At 36.4% G+C, this 19,784-nt stretch overlaps 2 protein-coding genes across 2 annotated transcripts; both read right to left on the bottom strand.

The window, feature by feature from the left end:
* Positions 1-457: 457 nt before the first annotated feature.
* On the bottom strand, positions 458-5,686 carry mapk12a (mitogen-activated protein kinase 12a). Its single transcript, XM_056261262.1, has 12 exons — positions 5,459-5,686; positions 3,973-4,102; positions 3,788-3,846; positions 3,553-3,664; positions 3,449-3,478; positions 3,310-3,357; positions 3,103-3,217; positions 2,775-2,846; positions 2,544-2,623; positions 2,351-2,429; positions 1,007-1,180; positions 458-771 (listed from the first exon to the last, which is right to left on the bottom strand). The coding sequence occupies exons 1-12, from the start codon at positions 5,575-5,577 to the stop codon at positions 698-700; spliced, it is 1,092 nt and encodes a 363-aa protein (XP_056117237.1). The 5' UTR covers positions 5,578-5,686; the 3' UTR covers positions 458-697.
* A 1,403-nt stretch (positions 5,687-7,089) lies between these two features.
* On the bottom strand, positions 7,090-17,300 carry selenoo1 (selenoprotein O1). The gene is made up of 9 exons (XM_056261261.1): positions 16,665-17,300; positions 15,990-16,193; positions 14,956-15,133; positions 14,326-14,456; positions 13,706-13,983; positions 13,446-13,614; positions 8,948-9,133; positions 8,566-8,722; positions 7,090-8,072 (listed from the first exon to the last, which is right to left on the bottom strand). Exons 1-9 carry the CDS (start codon positions 17,216-17,218, stop codon positions 7,881-7,883), a joined length of 2,049 nt encoding a protein of 682 aa, XP_056117236.1. The 5' UTR covers positions 17,219-17,300; the 3' UTR covers positions 7,090-7,880.
* Between the last annotated feature and the right edge of the window lie 2,484 nt (positions 17,301-19,784).

Here is a 19,784-nt window from a genome sequence, read left to right as displayed (position 1 = left end):
GACTTCATGCCAAATAGTGCAGAATTCCGTTGACTTCCATTTCCTTTCCAACAAGCTCAAGTCAATAAACAACCGAGGATAAGAATTAGAAACATCAAAAGCAGAAAAGTTACCAATTGTATTTTTAATCAATCATTCTAATTTTCTTGACAAACTGATTTAAAAATATACAACAAAATAAAATGTGATCAATTTAAAAATACTTATTTTACAGTATTGTCAGGTTCCTTTGCATAATTGCATGATTTGTCTGGACTCTGCATTCGTGACTGTGGTCAGGTTGACAAACGGTTTTAGAAGATAAGTTAATACTCTTTCAGATACTGAAATATATGGCTGTGGGGTTTGGCAAAAACCAGAAAAATATTTCAGGCCTAAATGTAAACCATACAGACATTTGCATTGCAGCATTTCAGTGTAATAATTATGTCAGCATTAAAAAAATAAAATAAAATAAAGGTGCTATAAATCACAAACTTGCAAATATTTATGCTAAAATCTCCCAATTAAATTGCATGATGGTGCCGGTCTACTGATGGTTCAGTTGTGCCTAGTTCATCTGTGTAAAACACTAGCACACAACTGGGTAAAAGGCTGAAAAATAAAACAGTACACTCACTGTGTAAAAAACTGTTCAAAGTCTGTATGGGACAAATGGTACAAATGTAAAGCCTTGACGATGTAAAAATAAGCAATCTCAAAGAGCCGTCTCTTTAGATTCTTCCACCACTGGTGCCGGACGGAAGGTCAGAATTTCAGTGAAGGTGAGTCCTGGGGTCAAAGGAGGAGTAGAAAGAATGGAAGTGGACAGAGGAAGAGAAAACGGAGGGAAATTGGTTATTTCTTTAGCTCTTTGGAATAAACTATCACACCTATGAAATACTTGCTAATTAATGCCTTATGCATCTTTAAACAAACGTTCAAAGTCAAACTAGTTGTCTCATCCATTCCACCAATTACTGTGAATTTAAAGTCAGTCATATCAAGCTTTTCAGTTGAAACCTACGTTTCCATTGCTCCACTGACTGATCAGCCTCATCTAGTGAATGGTCATACGGTGGGGCCTCAGTCTCCTCCTCTGGTTCACGAAATTCCGAGAAGAAAGGAAGAGCCAGTCCCTCTGCCGCTGTTATTCTACTCTCAGGGTCCAAGAGCAGCATGCTGTCTAACACATTAATCGCTGAAAAGGAGAGCAACATAGACTCGACAAACAAGTATGTGACATTTGAAATTGTTTTCATCAAATGTATGCATGAAAGATGTACTTGGATCAAATAGTTTAGAGCATGGTGTTAACCAGAGTTGGGTAAGTTACTCTAAATAAGTAATTGATTAGTAGTACTAATTACTTTCTAAATCTCGTATCAATCTCAACCAGTTGAACAATACAAGGATCAACATAAAACTGCTCTTCTAATTCTTTCAAATAAATAATATAAAATTGCATAAATTATTCTTGACATGACCAAAGTATTTAAAGAGAGAAGGTTACATTAAAAACAAGTAACATTAACATTTAAAATTACATTTTGATGATAAATCCACTATTGTTTTATATGGAATTGTCTATACAGTATTTAATGCAATTACATCCGAAGTAACTGTAATTCAATTACAGAAAATAATAAGAGTAATCCCTTACTTTACTTTTTCAAAGGAAAAGTAATTGAATTCCAGTGATTAATTGTAATTAAATGCATGAACTGACTGCAATAAAAGTTGTGGTTACAATTTATTTTAAGGTGTCTGTGTTACAGTTTAATTATACATGTAAATACTGAGTAATAATTATTAACTAAATGTACTTACTATAGGGTTAGGAATAGAGGTTGGTTTAGGGTTAGTTGCATGTAATTATGCATAATTTATAGTTATTACTACAGTAACTACATGTAATGTGCAACAAGAACACTGTAAAATAAAGGGTTACCAAAGTTCCTTTGAATAAAAGCATCTGCCAAATGCATAAATGTAAACGTAGTTCATACATAACTTGTCCATGGACTTTTATAATGATCAAGATTTTAGGTTAACATTTATATGAATGAGTTTCTTTCTTTTAAACATAACATTAACTTTTAATCTTTCCTTTACAAGTTTATTTAAAAGTGATCCTGGTGTATATCTGGATTTATAAAAGTACAAATATTAAAAGTATAAAATTGCATGCATATTAAATAAAAATAATTGCATAATAAAAAACGAATAAAACAATTAGCAAAATACTTTCACATAATTATGATATGAATACTATTTAATAAATGATAACAATAATTGTATTATTAAAAACACACACTAATCCCCTTTTTTTTTGCATTGATTGAGCAAAACACTTTCAAAACACTCTTACCTTGTGGGTTAACATTTGGTAACAATGCCCAAAGATCTTTCTTTTTAAGTTTTGGCAACTTTGCTATGTAGTTTCTAGCCTAGAAAAAAAAATACCATGTGACTTTGGATTTTCACATCTCGAGAGTATTCATTATATATCTGGAGAGAGTTCTGCAAACTAATCTTAGTAGGAAAATATGAATGAAACACACATCTTCGGACTGTAGTTTGGCTGTGAACTCTTTTGTTGGCGTCCCTGTAATCTTCATGATCTCCATCAGCTGATCCAAGTCTGACGGAAAATGGTCAAGGATTCAGATACACTGGGGATGAGACTTAGGGACATAATCACCACATCAAAACCACAATTGCATATTATCTAATAAATATGTACATAAAAAAAAAAAAAAAAAAATTCACAGTTGTCCTGCAAGGAAGGATACGGTCATTTCCTTTGAACAGTGGTTTCCCTAGCAGCATCTCTGCCATGATGCAACCGACCGACCAGATGTCCACTGAGGGGAAAATTCAAACAAACACAACACATATCTCTGAATTATCATCAGTTTAAATAGTAATTGTGGAATATCTAATTAATTAAGCACTTTCTACTGCTTTTATGAGAGCAGCACTGATATAAAACCACTATATATATATATATAACCTATAACCACTAATCTATATTAAATTATATAAAAAATACAATATTATTATTACTTATGATATTTAAGAACAACATATAGAGATCACTGCATGCAATGTGGGACTAACCAGTCTGTGTGTAATGCATCCAGCTAAGAATGACCTCAGGCGCTCTGTACCAGCGTGTCACAACATAGCCCGTCATTTCACTGTCTGTTTGCCGTGCTAGACCAAAATCCAGGATCTATAATGTAAGACACAGAACAATAAGGCTTCAAATAAATCTTAATCTCTACAAATGGCATACAGGATTAATACATGCACGTGGTGAGATACCTTAAGCTCACACTCCTCATTTACTGCCAGATTGCCTGGTTTGAGATCCTGCAAGGCATCAGATGAGGTTAGTGGTTTGATTTCGTAGTGAGAAATACATGTTTACATATGTGTATAAGACTGACACAACTGTGCTCACCCTATGAATGATTCCAGCAGCATGGATATACTGTAAACACAAAGTGATTAATGAAAATATGTTTGCGAGGGTGTGTGAGCCTGCATTATTATTACAATACTCACTTTGAGTCCTTTCAAAATCTGGTAGACCAGATACTGGACCTTGTCCTCTGACAGTCTCTGCGTTTTCATTAACTTTCCAAGATCAGTAGCCATAAAAGGCATGACCAAGTAACTGTGCAAAAGACGAGGAGAATCAGAAAATGATCATGCCTCCATTCATGCAAAACAAGCTGTCATAATCACAATTGTGACCAAATGGTCAAAGTATGACCGTTTAAGATTGTAAAATACTCACAAGTCATGGAATCTGTCTAGAGAAAGGTCTGCAGTGAAAACATCCACAAGTCCAATAACCTGTACCAATTTAAAAAGAGAAAGTGGTTGCCAAATACAGCACAACATGAGACTGTAAATCTGTTCATTTAAAACAGGGCAGATGAGAGTGTCCAGAGCATGCAGTATTAATCTTTGGTGTCCTACATTATCATGCTTCATGTGTTTGAGCAGCCTGAGTTCCCGATAAGCTCTTTTGGCAAACAGGTCAGATTGGAAGGGACGATGGAGTTTCTTGATGGCCACCTTTGCCCCTGTCCTCCGGTCAAACGCATAGCTGAGGAGTGAATCACCAGTTGTAAACAATTACATGCATTCTGAATTAGAAAACAGATACATAGTAGAATTTACCACAAAAGCAGCTTGCTTTCGCAAAAGAAACGCCTATGCACAACGAATTGAACATCTGAACACACATACTGTAGCTATGTAAAAAATAAATAAATAATATGATCAATATTATGACAACAAATGTTTTTACATTGCTTTAACTCATCAAAGAGAGTTAAGCCATTTCCAATCTTATTTATAAGTTACAAAATGCAGCTTTTTTTAAAGTCAGTTAAATGTCATTTAAGTTGAAATCACTAAAATGTCCAAGTTGATTGTACTTTAAAATGTAAAGGAATAGTTCACTTAAAAATAAAAAATCTGTCATCATTTACCCACCCTCAAGTTGTTTCAAGCCTGTATGAATTTCTTTCTTCTGCTGAACATAAAGGAAGTTATTTTGAAGAATGTTGGTAACCAAACAGTTGATGTATCCCATTGACTTCCATAGTAGGAAAACAAATACTATGGAAGTCAATGGGGTACAACAGCTGTTTGGTTACCAACATTCTTCAAAATATCTTCTTTTGTGTTCAGCAGAAGAAAGAAATGCATACAGCAGGTTTGAAACAACTTGAGGGTGAGTAAATTATGACAAAATGTTCATTTTTAAGTGAACTAGGCTATTCCTTTAAGGCAGCAACTTTTTCTTTTTCTGTTTTTACCGTGCTGTTTTTCTTAAGTGATATATTTTAATCAAAATGAAGGTCTGGTCTGAGGACGAGTGATTTTAGGGGAAGTGAGTGATATAATAGCCTATATATTATTTTATTATAATATTAATATAATATAATTTCAAAGTGGAAATGTTGCCATTTACTAAATGGCAGATTATGTGGGAAGTGCCTCAAGACGCGAACAGTGGTTACTCGAGATAATCCTCTGGGACTTTTTAAAGGAAGCATGAGAACGTAATAAACCATCATCACCTGGCCACAGGCAGCATTAGTCAACAGCTGCCATCTTACAATTATTAACCACAACGTTGTTTTGCAGGCACTTAATTTTGAAACTCTCATTTTCTGATGAGTTTATCTTAAATATCCCTGTAAACACGCATGAATAAAACATAGACTGACTCGCAAATATGCTGTATGAATTTGGATCGCATCAAAACATTTGGAGGCATCTTTATCATAAAATAGTCTGTGCCTTGTTGTGCTCACCTACAGACGTCCACATCATTTTTGAATAGATCCCAGACACGTATTGTTCTGCAACAGTGACATGCATTAAGTGTTTTTAAACATAAATCACGATTCTTTCCCGGAAGTAGGCACAGAAAATGAGAGCAATAACTCACCATACTGTACCATATGCCCCCGTCCCCACCTGTTTCAGATCTTTGTATCTCTCCGGGACTTCCCAAGCGGTTTTATTTACCTCCTGGCGATAATATCCAGGTCTTGCTCGGGCTAACATATTGGTGAATACCGCTTTAAATGTGCTGTCCTGAGTACCGCAGCTGTGATTTCCAGGTTTACCTGAACACGTATAATAGCAATCTACCTGTCCGCGTTTAGAATGTGCGTGTACGCGTAGCCTAACCGCTCCCTCTCCTGCGTGGCTGTTTATGGCAAGCCGTTTTAACAGTTATTGCATAAACCGAACTAATTTTCATTTCATTCATACTACAATAAAAAAAAAAAAGTAGGTCAGTCAATACTGACGTAGTGTATTTGTATCTTTTTGTATTGTCACTAGCTATTCTCTAGATCAGGGATGGGCAACTTCGGTCCTGGAGGGCCACTGTCCTCAGAGTTTAGCTCCAACCCTGAAAAAAACACTTGCCTGTAACTTTCTAGTAATCCCGAAGACCTTGATTAGCTTGTTCAGGTGTGTTTGATTAGGGTTGAAGCTAAACTGTAGGACAGTGGCCCTCCAGGACCGAAGTTGCCCATCCCTGCTCTAGATACTTTAGATAATACTGCTTGTGACTAGTGTAAAGTCCTTTTCTGGGAAAGTCGGTTCACTCGGCAGCCATACTTGCAAACGCTCCCGGGCAGCCAAGACCAAATCCTATCTATTTGAATGGGGAATCCTAAAATCTTAAAAAGGCTTATTTTTAAGGCTAGACGAGCCAATGTGCATGTGCAGTCCTAAGCGAGAATCTCAGGGTAAAAAACTAGTGTCTTTTCACTTGAGTACTACAATAACTGGAATATTAACTATTTAAAGTAAAAGATGAAGTAAAACTGAAAGAGGACATGAGCATAAATGGAAAACTTACTAGTTAATAACATTCAGAAATTAATAGTTAATAACTGAACCACAGACTCCCAAAGAATTCAATGGCAATGAAATTTGTTACCAGTATAAATAATTACTTGTCACTATTAGGGTAGTGACTAGTACAAAAAAGTAATAAATGTTATTATATAATGAATAGTAGATTCAAGATGGTAAAGGAGTAAGTTTATAGTAATAGTAAAATTGAACAAGACTTTGCCACTGTTGGATTACTTGCTGATAATTAGAAGTATTAGTACCATAAAATACTATAGTTGGTTTTAAGGAATAAATGTCAAAACAGCTTTCCATACAGGAGTTGCATTACTGAGACCAAATATCCAAGAACATGTTTGTCCTTCAGTGAATGTGAGAACTGCTGCATGTTTGTTCTTCCAAAGCCTTGAAAATGAATACTTTGGGAGTCCCATAAGTTCTGGTATTTTACAATATGAACAAAGAATGCTTATTTCCTGTTATATGCCATAGATTAAAGGGAGTTTTTCTTTTTGTCTTCAAGTATTTGACACTGTTGAAATCTGCCTTAAGTATTTTTAGGTGCACACACCTGAACCTGTGTTAACATGTTGAAGCATTGGGCCCCAGGCATTGACATTCCTCCCTAAATGAAAACAATGGAAATTGCTTCACCACGCACTCTCACTGATAAAATAATCCTGGTTGACAAAAATTAGAACACAGATGTGCTATTTGTAATGTTTATTAAATTAGTACTTTATCTTAAATATTGCATATTCATCAGGGAAGTTCTTAAAAATTATATAATAATGTCTGAAAACGTTCTTCACAGTTGTTGAAACTATGCCAAAAAACATTAACATTCGTTTAGCCATGTTTTAAACAACATTTAAAGGAATGGATACAAAGCATATGAAAATACTTCCTTCGTTGACTCCAAAATGTAAATGTAAAATGCCCACTTCTAATGATATATGCATTTTGTAAACACACTATTCAGATTAGGTGAAGCTGTGTGGTAGGGAAACTGAAAATACTTAAGTGAAAATAAAATACAGGATACTATTTACAAGTAGGTGTATTTGATGAATAATATACTATTCTAGCTTCAGATAGACTGTGTTAAATCAGCGCTACATACGTGATATAGATACCTATTAAGTAAATGATTTGTGCGTTTAAGCTTTAGAGCTTTGTTGCTCAATGGCTTGTGCGTTTAATTTCAAACACCCTACAACATTCAAATCCACAGTCATTTTATATATAGAGGCACAACTTCTATCTTTCAGACTGAGACCTGTCATGGTAAGACTAGTGGTCTAAGTCATCATTTGTAACCAGTTAAATATACAGCAGTAAACGTGCTGGATTTTCATTTTGCCTCTACACACCATCTTACTGCATGTTTTTAACTGGTGGACAGGAGTTTAATACCTCACTTAATACCTTTACCAACACCTAACCAGCTTCTGCAGGATTACTCTGCTTAAATGAGCAGGTTAGTTGTCATAAAGGTTTTATGATGATCAGGTGACACAGATCTCATTGGCCCAGATGGGGGGCTTGCTGTTATATGGGACAAGTACTCGAGCCTCTTCTCTGGTCTCATCTCTCTCCTCTGGAGCTCCTCCTCTTGCCTCCAAGCCTGGCTGTTCAAGACCTTCCTGCACAGAGAATGGCTTTTCCAACACTTTCAGAACTCTCTGAACCTAATGGATTTGAGAAGATGCAAATGAACATTAAGACTTTACGAAATTTATGAATCACAAATTGAAAACAAACATTATTAACAGACATAAAAGTACACTACGGTTTAAAGTTTTGGCAAGATTTTGTAATGTTTTTGAAAGTCGTCGCTTATTCTCACCAAGGCTGCATTTATCGGATCAAAAATACAGTAAAAGCAATAATATTCTGAAATATTTTTACAATTTAAAATAACAGCTTTCTATTTTAATATATTTTAAAAATGTAATTTATTCCTGTGATGGAAAAGCTGTTTTGAACCATTTAATTGGAAATAATTTTTTTGTAAAAATGTAAAAGTCTTAGTCTATTTTGATCAATTTAATGCATCCTTGCCTAATAAATGTATTTAATTATAAATAAATTAATAAATCTTCTTGACCCAAACTTTTGAATGGTACTGAATGTCTCTTGCAATTTAGGTGCTCTGATTTACAAAGCTAGTATGAGCCTCACCTCTGAGAAGTCACCATTTTCAGCTGCCTCTATTGCATTCTGGGCAATGTAGTTTCTGAGTACAACATGTGGGTTGTTGTTGTTCATCACACATACTCTCTCCTTCTGTAGATCTTTCACATCAACCCCTGACTCACACTCACGAGCAAGCCGCTGCCTTGGGAATTAAATAGACAACATATGCAAAAGTACATTGTAGCAGGAAAAGTAATAATTCATTTACACAGATAAATCTAACCTGAACTATTAAAACAACTTAGGTCTCATTCAGGTCTTTTTGGTTTCAAATAACAATGCTTTATAATACACTTTTCATTAGAAATGAATGCCAATGGGAAATGAATGCATCAGATCGAAAGAACTCAAAGCTTTCTTTCTGTACCTGTATTTCTTGATCCAGCAGGACCAGTCTTCAGTATGCTTGGCCCTCAGTTGTTCTGGAGTGGTGTCCATCAGCTCCTTCAGTTTTGAGAGTCTTTCAAGCTGCAGAGCGACCGTCTTCCTGTCTGAAATCATCTGGAACAGTGCAGGGTTACTCTGAGCCATGGACAGCAGCATTGCAAGCTCACTACATTGAAAGAAGAAAAACAAAACAGAAATTGGTAAATAAAGATATTTAACCATTTTATTTTCAGTGTTATTTTAATATTATTTACATACTATATTATTTATTAAAGTCCCCCTGTCTGTAGTCAACAATTTTATCCCTTAAAACTCATATTTAAATGTTTTTTCCTGTGATTTTTTTATTCATGCCATAAAATAGCTTGAATATAACTCTACACCCTTGCTTCATTTAGTGAACACGAATCCATGAATATGCAAATGAGCCCCGCCACTGAATACATAACGGTAATAATTTATATGATTAGCCTTTGGCTTGACTACGTTATTAAACAGCTAATAATGTGTTGTTAATGGTACACAAACCATGCTCCCATTCACATGGCTGCCTTCTAAAAATCAGCATCCTTAGAAACACTTTGAACAACTTAGAACGCCAGTGGAAAAAGGCATATAGTTCATCATAACATTGTAATAAACATCATATACATAATTCACCCACTATTTTTCATATCAACAGAAAAACATACCAGAAAACCTTCCGTCTCTTGAGACACATTTAATGATATGCTAAAGCCCACCCACACGTTGACGTGATTGATTACAAGGTAGTTTGTGATATAAGAAACACTGGCAATTTCAAACCACGTTTGACTGCGGTTCTACAGTATAAATACTCAGTAAATATCAAACGATCTGTAACAGACAAAGCAATAGTGACACACGGTAAAAACATTTTTACTGACAAAGTTGCAACATTGCTGTAAGATTCAATATAGTCGTTGTCACTCCATCATCTTTTATATTTATTTCACCACACTATTAAGTAATAATGTGACAAAAACCAAAACAAATCGTTTGGGTAGCTTGGTTTCAATAAAAGCTGTTTTTGGACTAACAAGGAAGTTTTGAGTTCTGCAACTTTCAGGATATTTTTATAGTACAATGACCTCTTAAAGGTCCCCTGACATGGGGTTATTTTATTATTTTATAATGTTTCCTGGGTTGCCCTTATAATATTAGTATGTTTTTTAGATCAAAAATAGTCATAATTTCAAAATAAAAAGGCATTTTTCCTAGCCTGATTTTAGCCTCTGATTTAAACGCTCTGTTTGAAGGGGCGTGTCTGCTGTGGGATTCAGTGTGTAACCAGCCACTGCTGTGATTGGCTGACATGCTTGCATATGAAATAGCTACGTATTACATGTGAAACTCTCTCGAATAGCCTACTATTACAGCTTAGGGGTGTCCCCGACTAAGGATTTTCATAGTCGAATCAGATTCGTCAGGTCCTGCCTATAGTCGACTAATAGTCGAATCATGTGTGTGGTGTTGGGGAGGGGGCGGGGCTTTAACATTTTAAAGCCGCGATGTACAGAACATCACACAAAGATAGAAGAAAATGTATAAAAACATTTTGGATCAATAAAAACTAAGAAATAACATAAATAACTGCAGAAAGGCCACACTGCAGATAGGATTTACATTTCACATGCAAATCAAATTAAATTGGCTGAATTGCCTGTACGAGCATGCTCTATAGGCCTACAGCGCAACATCGATGCACTGAAAAATAATCAACAATTAAGAACATAATATAGGCTACTTTTATAATAAATAAAAATACAAAACGAAATAAGTCAGAATCAAATCACAAGAAGCAGAACAAATGTGTGCAAAATGCCTAAAGTGCAGGGGAACAAATATTCAAAACACAAGTCACAAATAGTTAAATTAGATCACCCTGAGTGATCAATTAATAAAATAAAAATAAAGAAATTATTAAAATAACGAAAGTATGGCCAGGATTGTCAACTTTGTATTTTTAACTGCAGAAACAACAATAAACGCTAAACTAGAGCGGCAGTCTTTTTAGCTATAACGTGTTCACAGTATCCAAAAATCAAATTAGAACCGGCTGAAATGTTTTGAAATCACTTATCCATACCTGATCGAAAAAACTAAATCCAGTCTTTCACTCGGCCTGTGTCCGTTTGAGTCTTTTCACATTGTGTGCGCGGATAAAATACATTCTAAAACGCTTAACGTGAAAAACGCTTAACGGCTTTGTCCTAAAACTGTTATATTAAAAGATCAAATTCTGTACACACCTTATATTAATAAAGCATACTATATAGCTTACAGAAAAGCAGATGAGCCCAGAATATGAACGCAACGCGTTTTATTATAACTTAGGCTACGTTAAGCATTTTCCTCCCATAGAAAACCGTTAAAGAAAAAGCTTCACGTGACTTTCAATAGGAGAAACGCGTTGCGTTCATATTCTGGGTTCATCTGCTTATCTGCACATAGAATGGTTTCTTAAGGTGTGTAGCCTACTGTGTACATACATTAAGCACGTAAAAGTGCCATTTAAGCGTTTTAAAAGCTTTTTTTCACGTTAAGCGTTTTAGAACGTCCCGAGGAAAACCAACCTGTTAACGTTGGCCGGCAGAAGTGCTTTCCTGATGCTAAATCCAGCCTTGGAGTATATCCTTTCTGATGGTGTGCATCTTTAGATTGTCTTATCCCAGACATTTTTAAAGATTTAAATCCCTGCCGACAAGACGCTCCTCTGTCGGTCACGGATATCGAAAGTGAAACTTAAATCTGTCACGGGGTGTTTGGATTTATTCACCCTGCGCGCACGTTAAAATATTTATTAAAAGCTTCTTTCTTTGCACATTTTTATCGACAGCATTATCATAATAGGCTGTACATTAACATATTGACAGAAAACCAGTAGTTCTATGTGAAATCAGACATTGAGCACACTCATATAGCCAAAATGACATAATCCTCGTTTAATAACACATCTGCGAAGATTCGACCGTGAGATTGGTAGTCGAATCAGGCTCCTCCTATCGAAGCATCGAATCTTCGACTATTCGGGGTCACCCCTAGCTATTATACGTGTTTACTATTACAGCTATCGAGATTAACGAATCGTGAGATGTTTTTAAAGTATTTAGATCTATTCCCATCACATAAAATGTTGCCGTGATGAGCATTGAGCAGATGACAGTCTGTTGATCGCGAGAATGAAGATCTTATCATTGTAACGCAGTTTCTGCACTCTCTCTGCTTTCACCAATGCAAACACGATGATGTACTTATAGTAAGAGCTTCGTTGTGCAGTGTAACGTGCGTCATTGATTTCATAACGAGTTTGGCAAGTGTCCAGATAAACTCGCGCTGTGTGGAAAGATTGTTCTTTGATCGCTTTCTGTATATAATTTATTCACAATTTAAATAAGATTATTTTCATCCTACTAAAATAAACGATGTGAAGTTGATATTTTAGTCACTGGCTTGACTTACTGATGCATAAACAGTATTGAACGAATTTGAGAGAAAGATTACCTGTCTGAACTTGAACAATTACACATCAGAAAGTGTTGCTTGGCTCGATCATTAGTTGACTGACTTGTCCGAGGTTTGTAACGTTAGATGAGCCAAAGAGAGTTGGTACTGATCCAGACTTTAGTTTCAGACGTTCAGCATGCCCAGCTCTCAATTGACCCATGTTGTGGAAATAGTCGTCTGTGAAATGTTTGGCACAGACATGCCAAACTTTTGTGTGTAGTGTCGGTGCATTTCCAGAGTAAATTAAATTAATCCATTGATCCTTCTGGGGATTGGATGAAGGAAGTAAAAAATACTTCGGTGATCATTTGTGCATCCAATTATTGAGCAACTGTTGTGCTTCGCTCGTTCACACCCCATGATATTTCTCTAGGAAAAACTAAAATCGCGCGCGCGCGTTCGTACTTGCTAGCTCGTTTTCTCATGGGCGGGCAAAGCAGAGAAAGGGGAGGTAACCTTTTCAGATTCAAGATCAGCCTGTCTGAGATCTCATTTTCTCACAGGCAGAGAAAGATACCCAAAGCTCGGTTTACACAGACTGAAATTTCTAGACACGAGGGGACCAAATACAGGCTAGGGGAACTAATATTAATGTAAAAAAAGTTTAGAAAGTGAAAAATTCATGTCAGGGGGCCTTTAAGTCAAAAGATCAAGGAAAATTTGATCTCTCAATTCATGACCCCTTTAAGCAGCACAACTGTTTAATAATAATTGATAATAAACATTGATAATAATAAGAAGAAATGTTTCTTGAGCACCAAATTAGCATATTAGAATGATTTCTGAAGGATCATGCGACTCTGAAGACTGGATTATTAATGCTGAATATCAATAATATTTCTGATCAAATAAATGCAGCTTTGGTGAGTATAAGAGACTTCTTTCAAAAACACATTTACAAATCTTTCTGACCTCAAAAGTTTGAATGGGAATATTCAGTAAGGTGTTACCGTGGATCCATTGAGGGTTTGTTCGCTGCTTTCAGCTCCTCTAGAGAAGCACACTGCTGCAGGAGCATCTCAGCGGCTTGTTTTATCACCTCACTTTCATCTTCCCCTGCCTCCTGTGTTGGGCAGGAAATCTGACTCAAGCTACGGAAAGTGTTGGTGAAGTCCGCACCTAAGAGGAGGAAGAGGTTACTGTCCAGCAATTATCCCGCTTACACTTTTTATTTGGACACTCTAGTATGACAGCCACACAATCTTCATACCTGTGTTATGCATGGTCTGCATAAGTTCTGTGATGAGCATCTCATCCTCTGGTTCCTCCTTCCTCAGCAGACCCAGTTTCTTCCTCATATTGCTCAGATAGAAGCCATTGTAGAGCGGCAGGTACTCATCCAACACCTGTTCGGCCCGATCTGGAGGTAGGTCAGGCTCCAGGGCTTCAGCCAGCCGGGCTAAATTCCAGCGACAGATGGCTGGTTGGGCCTGGTAAGTATACCGGCCTGAACTATCAGAAGCGTTACAGATGAAATCTGGGTCAAAACTAAAGAGAAAACAAAACAAGGAAATTCATGTTCATGAACAATAAATGCAAATAATTGCTGAACATTCTGAATAACATCAAGGCCATGTTTCACAGACATGGCTTAAATTAAGCCAGGATTAGGCCTTAGTTCAATTAGGCCATTTAAGTAGCTTTTATAAACGTGCCTTAGAAAAAACATTACTGGTGTGCATCTTGAGACAAAACAATGGCACTGTCATATTTTTAGATATGTCAGAGCAAGTTGCTTTCAGTTAAAACAGCTCAAACATGCATTTTAGTCTGGGACTAGCTTAAGCCTTGCCTGTGAAACCGGGGGATAATGTTTAAGTGAGACCTTACCGATCCATGAAGCCAAAAGGCCCATAGTCCAAAGTCAGACCCAGGATGCTCATGTTATCAGTATTAAGGACTCCATGACAGAAACCCACACACTGCCACTGAGCCACCAGCCTTGCTGTTCGTAAAGTCACCTAGTAATAAAGATGCACATTCAAGTAAACACAGATTAAATATTTATATATTAAATATAGACAATAAAAATGCAAATGCTTTATATAAAATATTACGATTTTAAAAAGTAGTCCGAACAAGTGCACATATCTGTGACCACTATATCATGTCAAAGCTTGAACTTGAAAGTATTAGAAAAATATATAAATACTTTACTAAAAAATAAAAAGAAATATTTTGCAATCATGTTTCTTCATTAATAAGTCATAATATAAATTTAAATCTAAAAGAGTTTTATAGAAAAATGTTTTACATTTTTATTTATATTAGCTAAACTAATCACTGCTATGCTCTAATGTAGTCTCTGTGGATAAGAGGCTAAATCTGATGATGGTAGCCTGGCAAAGTCAGGGAGGTCATGAGGATAATGAGATGATTATAGACCGCGGGGGAGGGGGGGGGTGTTATAATATGTTTCAATGGATCAATACTACAACCAAAGCAATGATCTCAGTCTACCTCTCTGAAGAAAGCAGTATTCCTCTCAATGCGGTCTGAGTGATTTTGATGGATCTCTGGGTAGAAGTTCACAATGACATAATCCAGCATCTGGGTTCTGATGTCATCGTGGCCATAGCTGGGACCTTGCCGGCCCGTGAACTCATCAGCTCGTTTGAAGATCTCAAATGATCCAAACCTACATCAAGAGTCAGGACAACTTCTTCACATCTAGAACAGCTAGAACTAAAAGACCTTTACGAGTGAAACTATTTCAATTATAGACACAAAAACTGAAGTATCAGAACAGTGTTGCTATTGGCCAGAGGAGAACAGGCCAACTGATTGAGCCTGGTTTCTCACAAGGTTTTTTTTTCCAATTTATGTTACCAGGTTAGGTTCCTTGCCACTGTCACCTCTGGCTTGCTTAGTTAGGAACACTTAATATTCAATAATATTACCGATTTGACTGCACTGACACTATCGGATGAGAACAAAACTTAACTGAATTGAGCTAAATAATGACACTATTGTCCTCTGTAGAGCTGCTTTATAGCGGAATTAAACTTGTCTCATAATAAATGAACTTTACACAGTTATTGAACTGAACTGAATCATCACTGAACTAAATTGAGCTGATTAAATCACATTATTACCTTGCTACAGCTGCGTTACAGCACAATTTGAATCAACAATCTCTTATTTGATAAAGTTTGCATCATAATTCTGTTACTTTACTGTTATTACTATAATAACTACATGTAACATATATAACAAGGACACTTTAAAATAAAGTGTTTTCCAAAGCTGAAATAAAACTAATGAAAGATATAGATAAAGATAATGGAAAACTTCAACTTCAACTAAAATTAGTAGAATTGACCTGGCGAAAATAATTGGCAAAATAATAGCACAACAAGATTACTAAAACCTAAACTAAAAGTTAATAAATGAAAAATCAAAATATTAATAAATAGTATAATAGGATATAAATAATACTAAAATAACACTTCCACGAGAAAGCATTTAGGAACGAAATAAACAACTACGGTTACCTAATAAAGCTGGGAGCAATGCGTAAGACCACAGAGCATCTTTCCATGCGTGGATTGCCGCTGTAGAAGATATCCCTCATGACTCGTGAATCAGACGTCACCACTGATCCAGCTCTCGTGGTCGGCACTCCCAAGCCAAAAACCGCCTCGCTGCACAGAAACTCTCGTATGCTGGAGCGCAAAACCTTACGCCCATCTGCCTGTCTAAAAAGCACAAAGGACAAAAATTTAAACCTTAACATAACTTAAGAACAAAACTTGAAGTGAATTAAGCTGGATGATGACACCACTGTTTTTTGCAAAGCTGCTTTATATATATATATATATATATATATATATATATATATATATATATATATATATATAATATATGTGTGTGTGTGTGTGTTTTATGTTTATATGTCTATGTTTATAAAGTCCTATTTAAATTACTTGACTTGTCTTTTGGTGGAATTTTGGTAGAAAGGGCACCTTATAAGTTTGTTCCTATTATGCTCCTTTTATATGTAAGGTGTACGATATGGCTTAAGAAAAATTAAATAAATAAATAAAAAAGTCGACTTTTATTTCACATGCCATCTCTAGTATGATAACATGCAATAGGAAAACACGTGTGAAGTGTGAACAGCCAATGAGAATATCATAACATGATGTATATTACAGTAGCAAGTCTACCTAGAGTATGGTGTCAGTCCAGCGCCCTTCACCTGGATCTCCCAGCGTCCTGTGGGATTCTCATTCAGTAATTCAGGGCTCTGGTCCACTGGGGCTTTCACTTCTCCCAGATAACATGCAGCTCCATCACCAAGCTGTCCTGCAAACTGTCCAAACTGGTGTCCGCAGTAACAATGGGCAGCAGGTTCTGATCCTGGCAACACTTTAGACCCACTGAGATACTCTGGGCCCAGTGGATCCTTCAGAACCTCATCAGCATCAAGACCCAGAAGTGTCAGAGCTGGACCTGAAACTGACACAAACTTTGGGTTCTTTAGAGGGCTTGGTTGTACCCTAGAGAAGCACGCCCCCCGGACCTGTCGGACTCCTGGTTCGGTGGACGAATCCAGTGGAAGTTGTTTAAGAGCAACATTCTCAAACTGCAGTCGTTCAATGCAAGAGCGGCTCGTGCTTATGCCCATGTCGTCCATTACCGCATTTGACAGTGATCTAAGTAAAATAACACCGGGACATGAGATATAAAGCCGTGTTAAACGAGCTCCAGCAGAAGCCATTCACATCGTACTAAAGTCAAATAAAGCTTGTTATATAAGGAGAGCGAACGCGAATTGAGCAATCCTTAAATAACTCCTAACAGAACCAACAGAACCAGAGAATGTTGTTCTCAAATCCGGTCCGTCGTTGTTTTCGTCCCCCTAGAAACAAACGCATCGGAACGTAACGTTACTAATCGAAAATTAATTATTCGCTTATTGGATTATTTTTTCATGGAAAAGCTTAATTTACTTTCATTATAAAGTGAATGGTTGTCATTGATATATGATAGCTTTCACAATGGAATAGTTCTCTTTTACTTTCTTTAGAATGACTGTCATTGATAGGCTATTCATTTTGCTGCAATCCAACTGTTAAGGAAAACGCTGGAAGCAGGGAAATGTATTATAAAGTTAACACGTTTGATATAAAATTCAAACTAACACATGTTTGGGTGTACAAAATCTTTTAATATCATCTAGATTTTTTCTTCTTCAAAAATAGTCATTAGTTGGCGTTTTGCCTGATAACAAGCTCTTAAATGGCATGGATAAATCTTCAATATGCAGTGTTGTGAGTCCCAAGACAAAGGAGCAAAGTTTGCTCCAAAAAAAGCTAAATAACATGCAGGGGTTGCTGGTCTACAAGTCTATAAGACTCTAAAGGAAGAGAAAAGTGAGTTCATTAATGCTTTGGAATACAGGAGAACAAGACAATGCTCCTTCCCACACAGCAAAGACAACCCAGAAGTTGCTTGAGAAGTCTATCAGGCTCATGTTTTGGCTTTGTCAGAGTCCAGATTTGATCCCTATTAAGAATTTTTGGTCTCACATTAATATATATCCATGCGCTCGCACACGTACACACATACACAGATATACATTTTATACAGTTGTGGTCAGAATTAATGGCTGGTAAATATGATCAAAAATGGCTGTAAAAAAAGAATCTGCATTGTTTATCCTTTTGATCTTTCATTCAAAAAATATATCTGAAGTATATTCCCATTAATGTTTAACTTTTTTAGCACACCAGGGTGACTAGAAACATGAAATTGTCTAGCTATGGCTTCTTGTTTCACATGAGTTTAAATATGAGGAAACACAAAGGCCAAATTCCCTCATCCATCACAATGAGTAAAACCAAAGAATAGTTCTGATGTGCATCAAAAGATTGTTGAGCATCACAAAATAGAAAGTGGCTGTAAGAAAATAGCCAAAGAATTGAAAATCCCCATTTTGACCATCAGGGCAATAATTAAGAAGTTCCAATCAACTAAAGATGTTACCAATCTGCCAGGAAGAGGACGTGTGTCATTGTCTTAAAGGGATAGTTCACTTTGAAATTAATTTTTTATGTTTTAGCTTTCCTCAAGGGCATCCAAGATGTAGGTGTCTTTGTTTCCACAGTAGTTTCCATTTTGATATTTTTAGGTCAAACCGTTCTTGTCTGTCTGTCATATAATGCAAGTCTATGGTCACCACCTCAAAGAGGATACACAGAGAAGTCCAAATTAAACATGATTTAATGACTCGTAAATGTAAGTACACATTGATGGCCTGAGACATGAAACGAGCGGTTTGTGTGAGAAAACGAACAGTATTTATATCGTTTTTACCTCTTGTAACCATAGCCACGTCCAAGTGATCTGAGGGCGCGGGCCGGGCGCTTCGGTCTGTGCTTGACAAGAGGTAAAAACGATATAAATACTGTTACAGGGTTCAACCGTTACAGGGTTCTGTGGTCAGATGAAAAAAAAAAAAAAAGAAGCTTTTTGGCAGCAAACACGCTAGATGGGTTTGGTGCACACAAGGATAAAAAAGTACCCCATGTGTACAATTTAAAATACCATTGGATCTTTAATGTTGTGGGCATATTTTTCTGCTGGAGGTCCTGGACATCTTGTTCAGGTACATGGCATCGTGGATTCGATCAAATATCAACAGATAAAAAAAATCTAAACCTGACGGCTTCTGCTAGAAATCTTATAAAGGGCCGTAGTTGGATCTTCCATCAGGACAACGATCCAAAACAAACATCAAAATCAACACAAAAATGTTACGGAGCAAAAAATGAAACCTCTGCCATGACCGTCCCAGTTCCCTGACCTGATGACTGGAATGAACTGAAGAGAAGCGCCAACATGGATATGCGAATCTGAAGGATCTGGAGAGATTCTGTATAAAGGAATGGTCTCTGCTCTCTTGTCAGTTGTTCTCCAAACTCATTAGGCATTATAGGAGAAAACTCAGAGCTGTTATCTTGGCAAAAGGAGATTACAAAAGGTATTTAATAAAAGGGTGGCAATAATTATGGCCAGCGTGTTTTGAAGAAAAACATTTATTTCATAATGTGATTTATTTCATAATGTGATTATTTTAGATTTGTTCGATTTGAGCATTAGCTATTTTTTGCTTGTTGAAAGTGAAGGATAACAAAAAAATATAGCACTAACAAAAGGAGAGGGACCATTTATTCCCCCTTTCCACATTGTTAACAGCGATTAGGGGGAAAACTATTTTAGCACTATAGTTCATGGACACACAAAGAGGTGCATTAAATATACATTACTTAGTTGACCATGTA

This window comes from Rhinichthys klamathensis, unplaced genomic scaffold, assembly GCF_029890125.1.
Source record: "Rhinichthys klamathensis goyatoka isolate OS25496 unplaced genomic scaffold, OSU_Roscu_1.1 h1tg000181l_1, whole genome shotgun sequence".
NCBI classification, from domain to species: domain Eukaryota; kingdom Metazoa; phylum Chordata; class Actinopteri; order Cypriniformes; family Leuciscidae; genus Rhinichthys; species Rhinichthys klamathensis.
Note: the sequence above shows the minus strand (reverse complement) of the source record. Positions and strands in the feature narration are given on the sequence as shown.

Excerpts from the sequence above, each read along its gene's own strand:
- mapk12a (XM_056261262.1), bottom strand. The coding sequence starts at position 5,577 with ATGTTAGCCCGAGCAAGACCTGGATATTATCGCCAGGAGGTAAATAAA. Across the intron at positions 4,103-5,458 it reads GGGGCATATGGTACAGTATG|CTATGCGTTTGACCGGAGGA; the intron begins GTGAGTTATTGC and ends TTCACTCCTCAG. Across the intron at positions 3,358-3,448 it reads CTGCTGGAATCATTCATAGG|GATCTCAAACCAGGCAATCT; the intron begins GTGAGCACAGTT and ends GATGCCTTGCAG.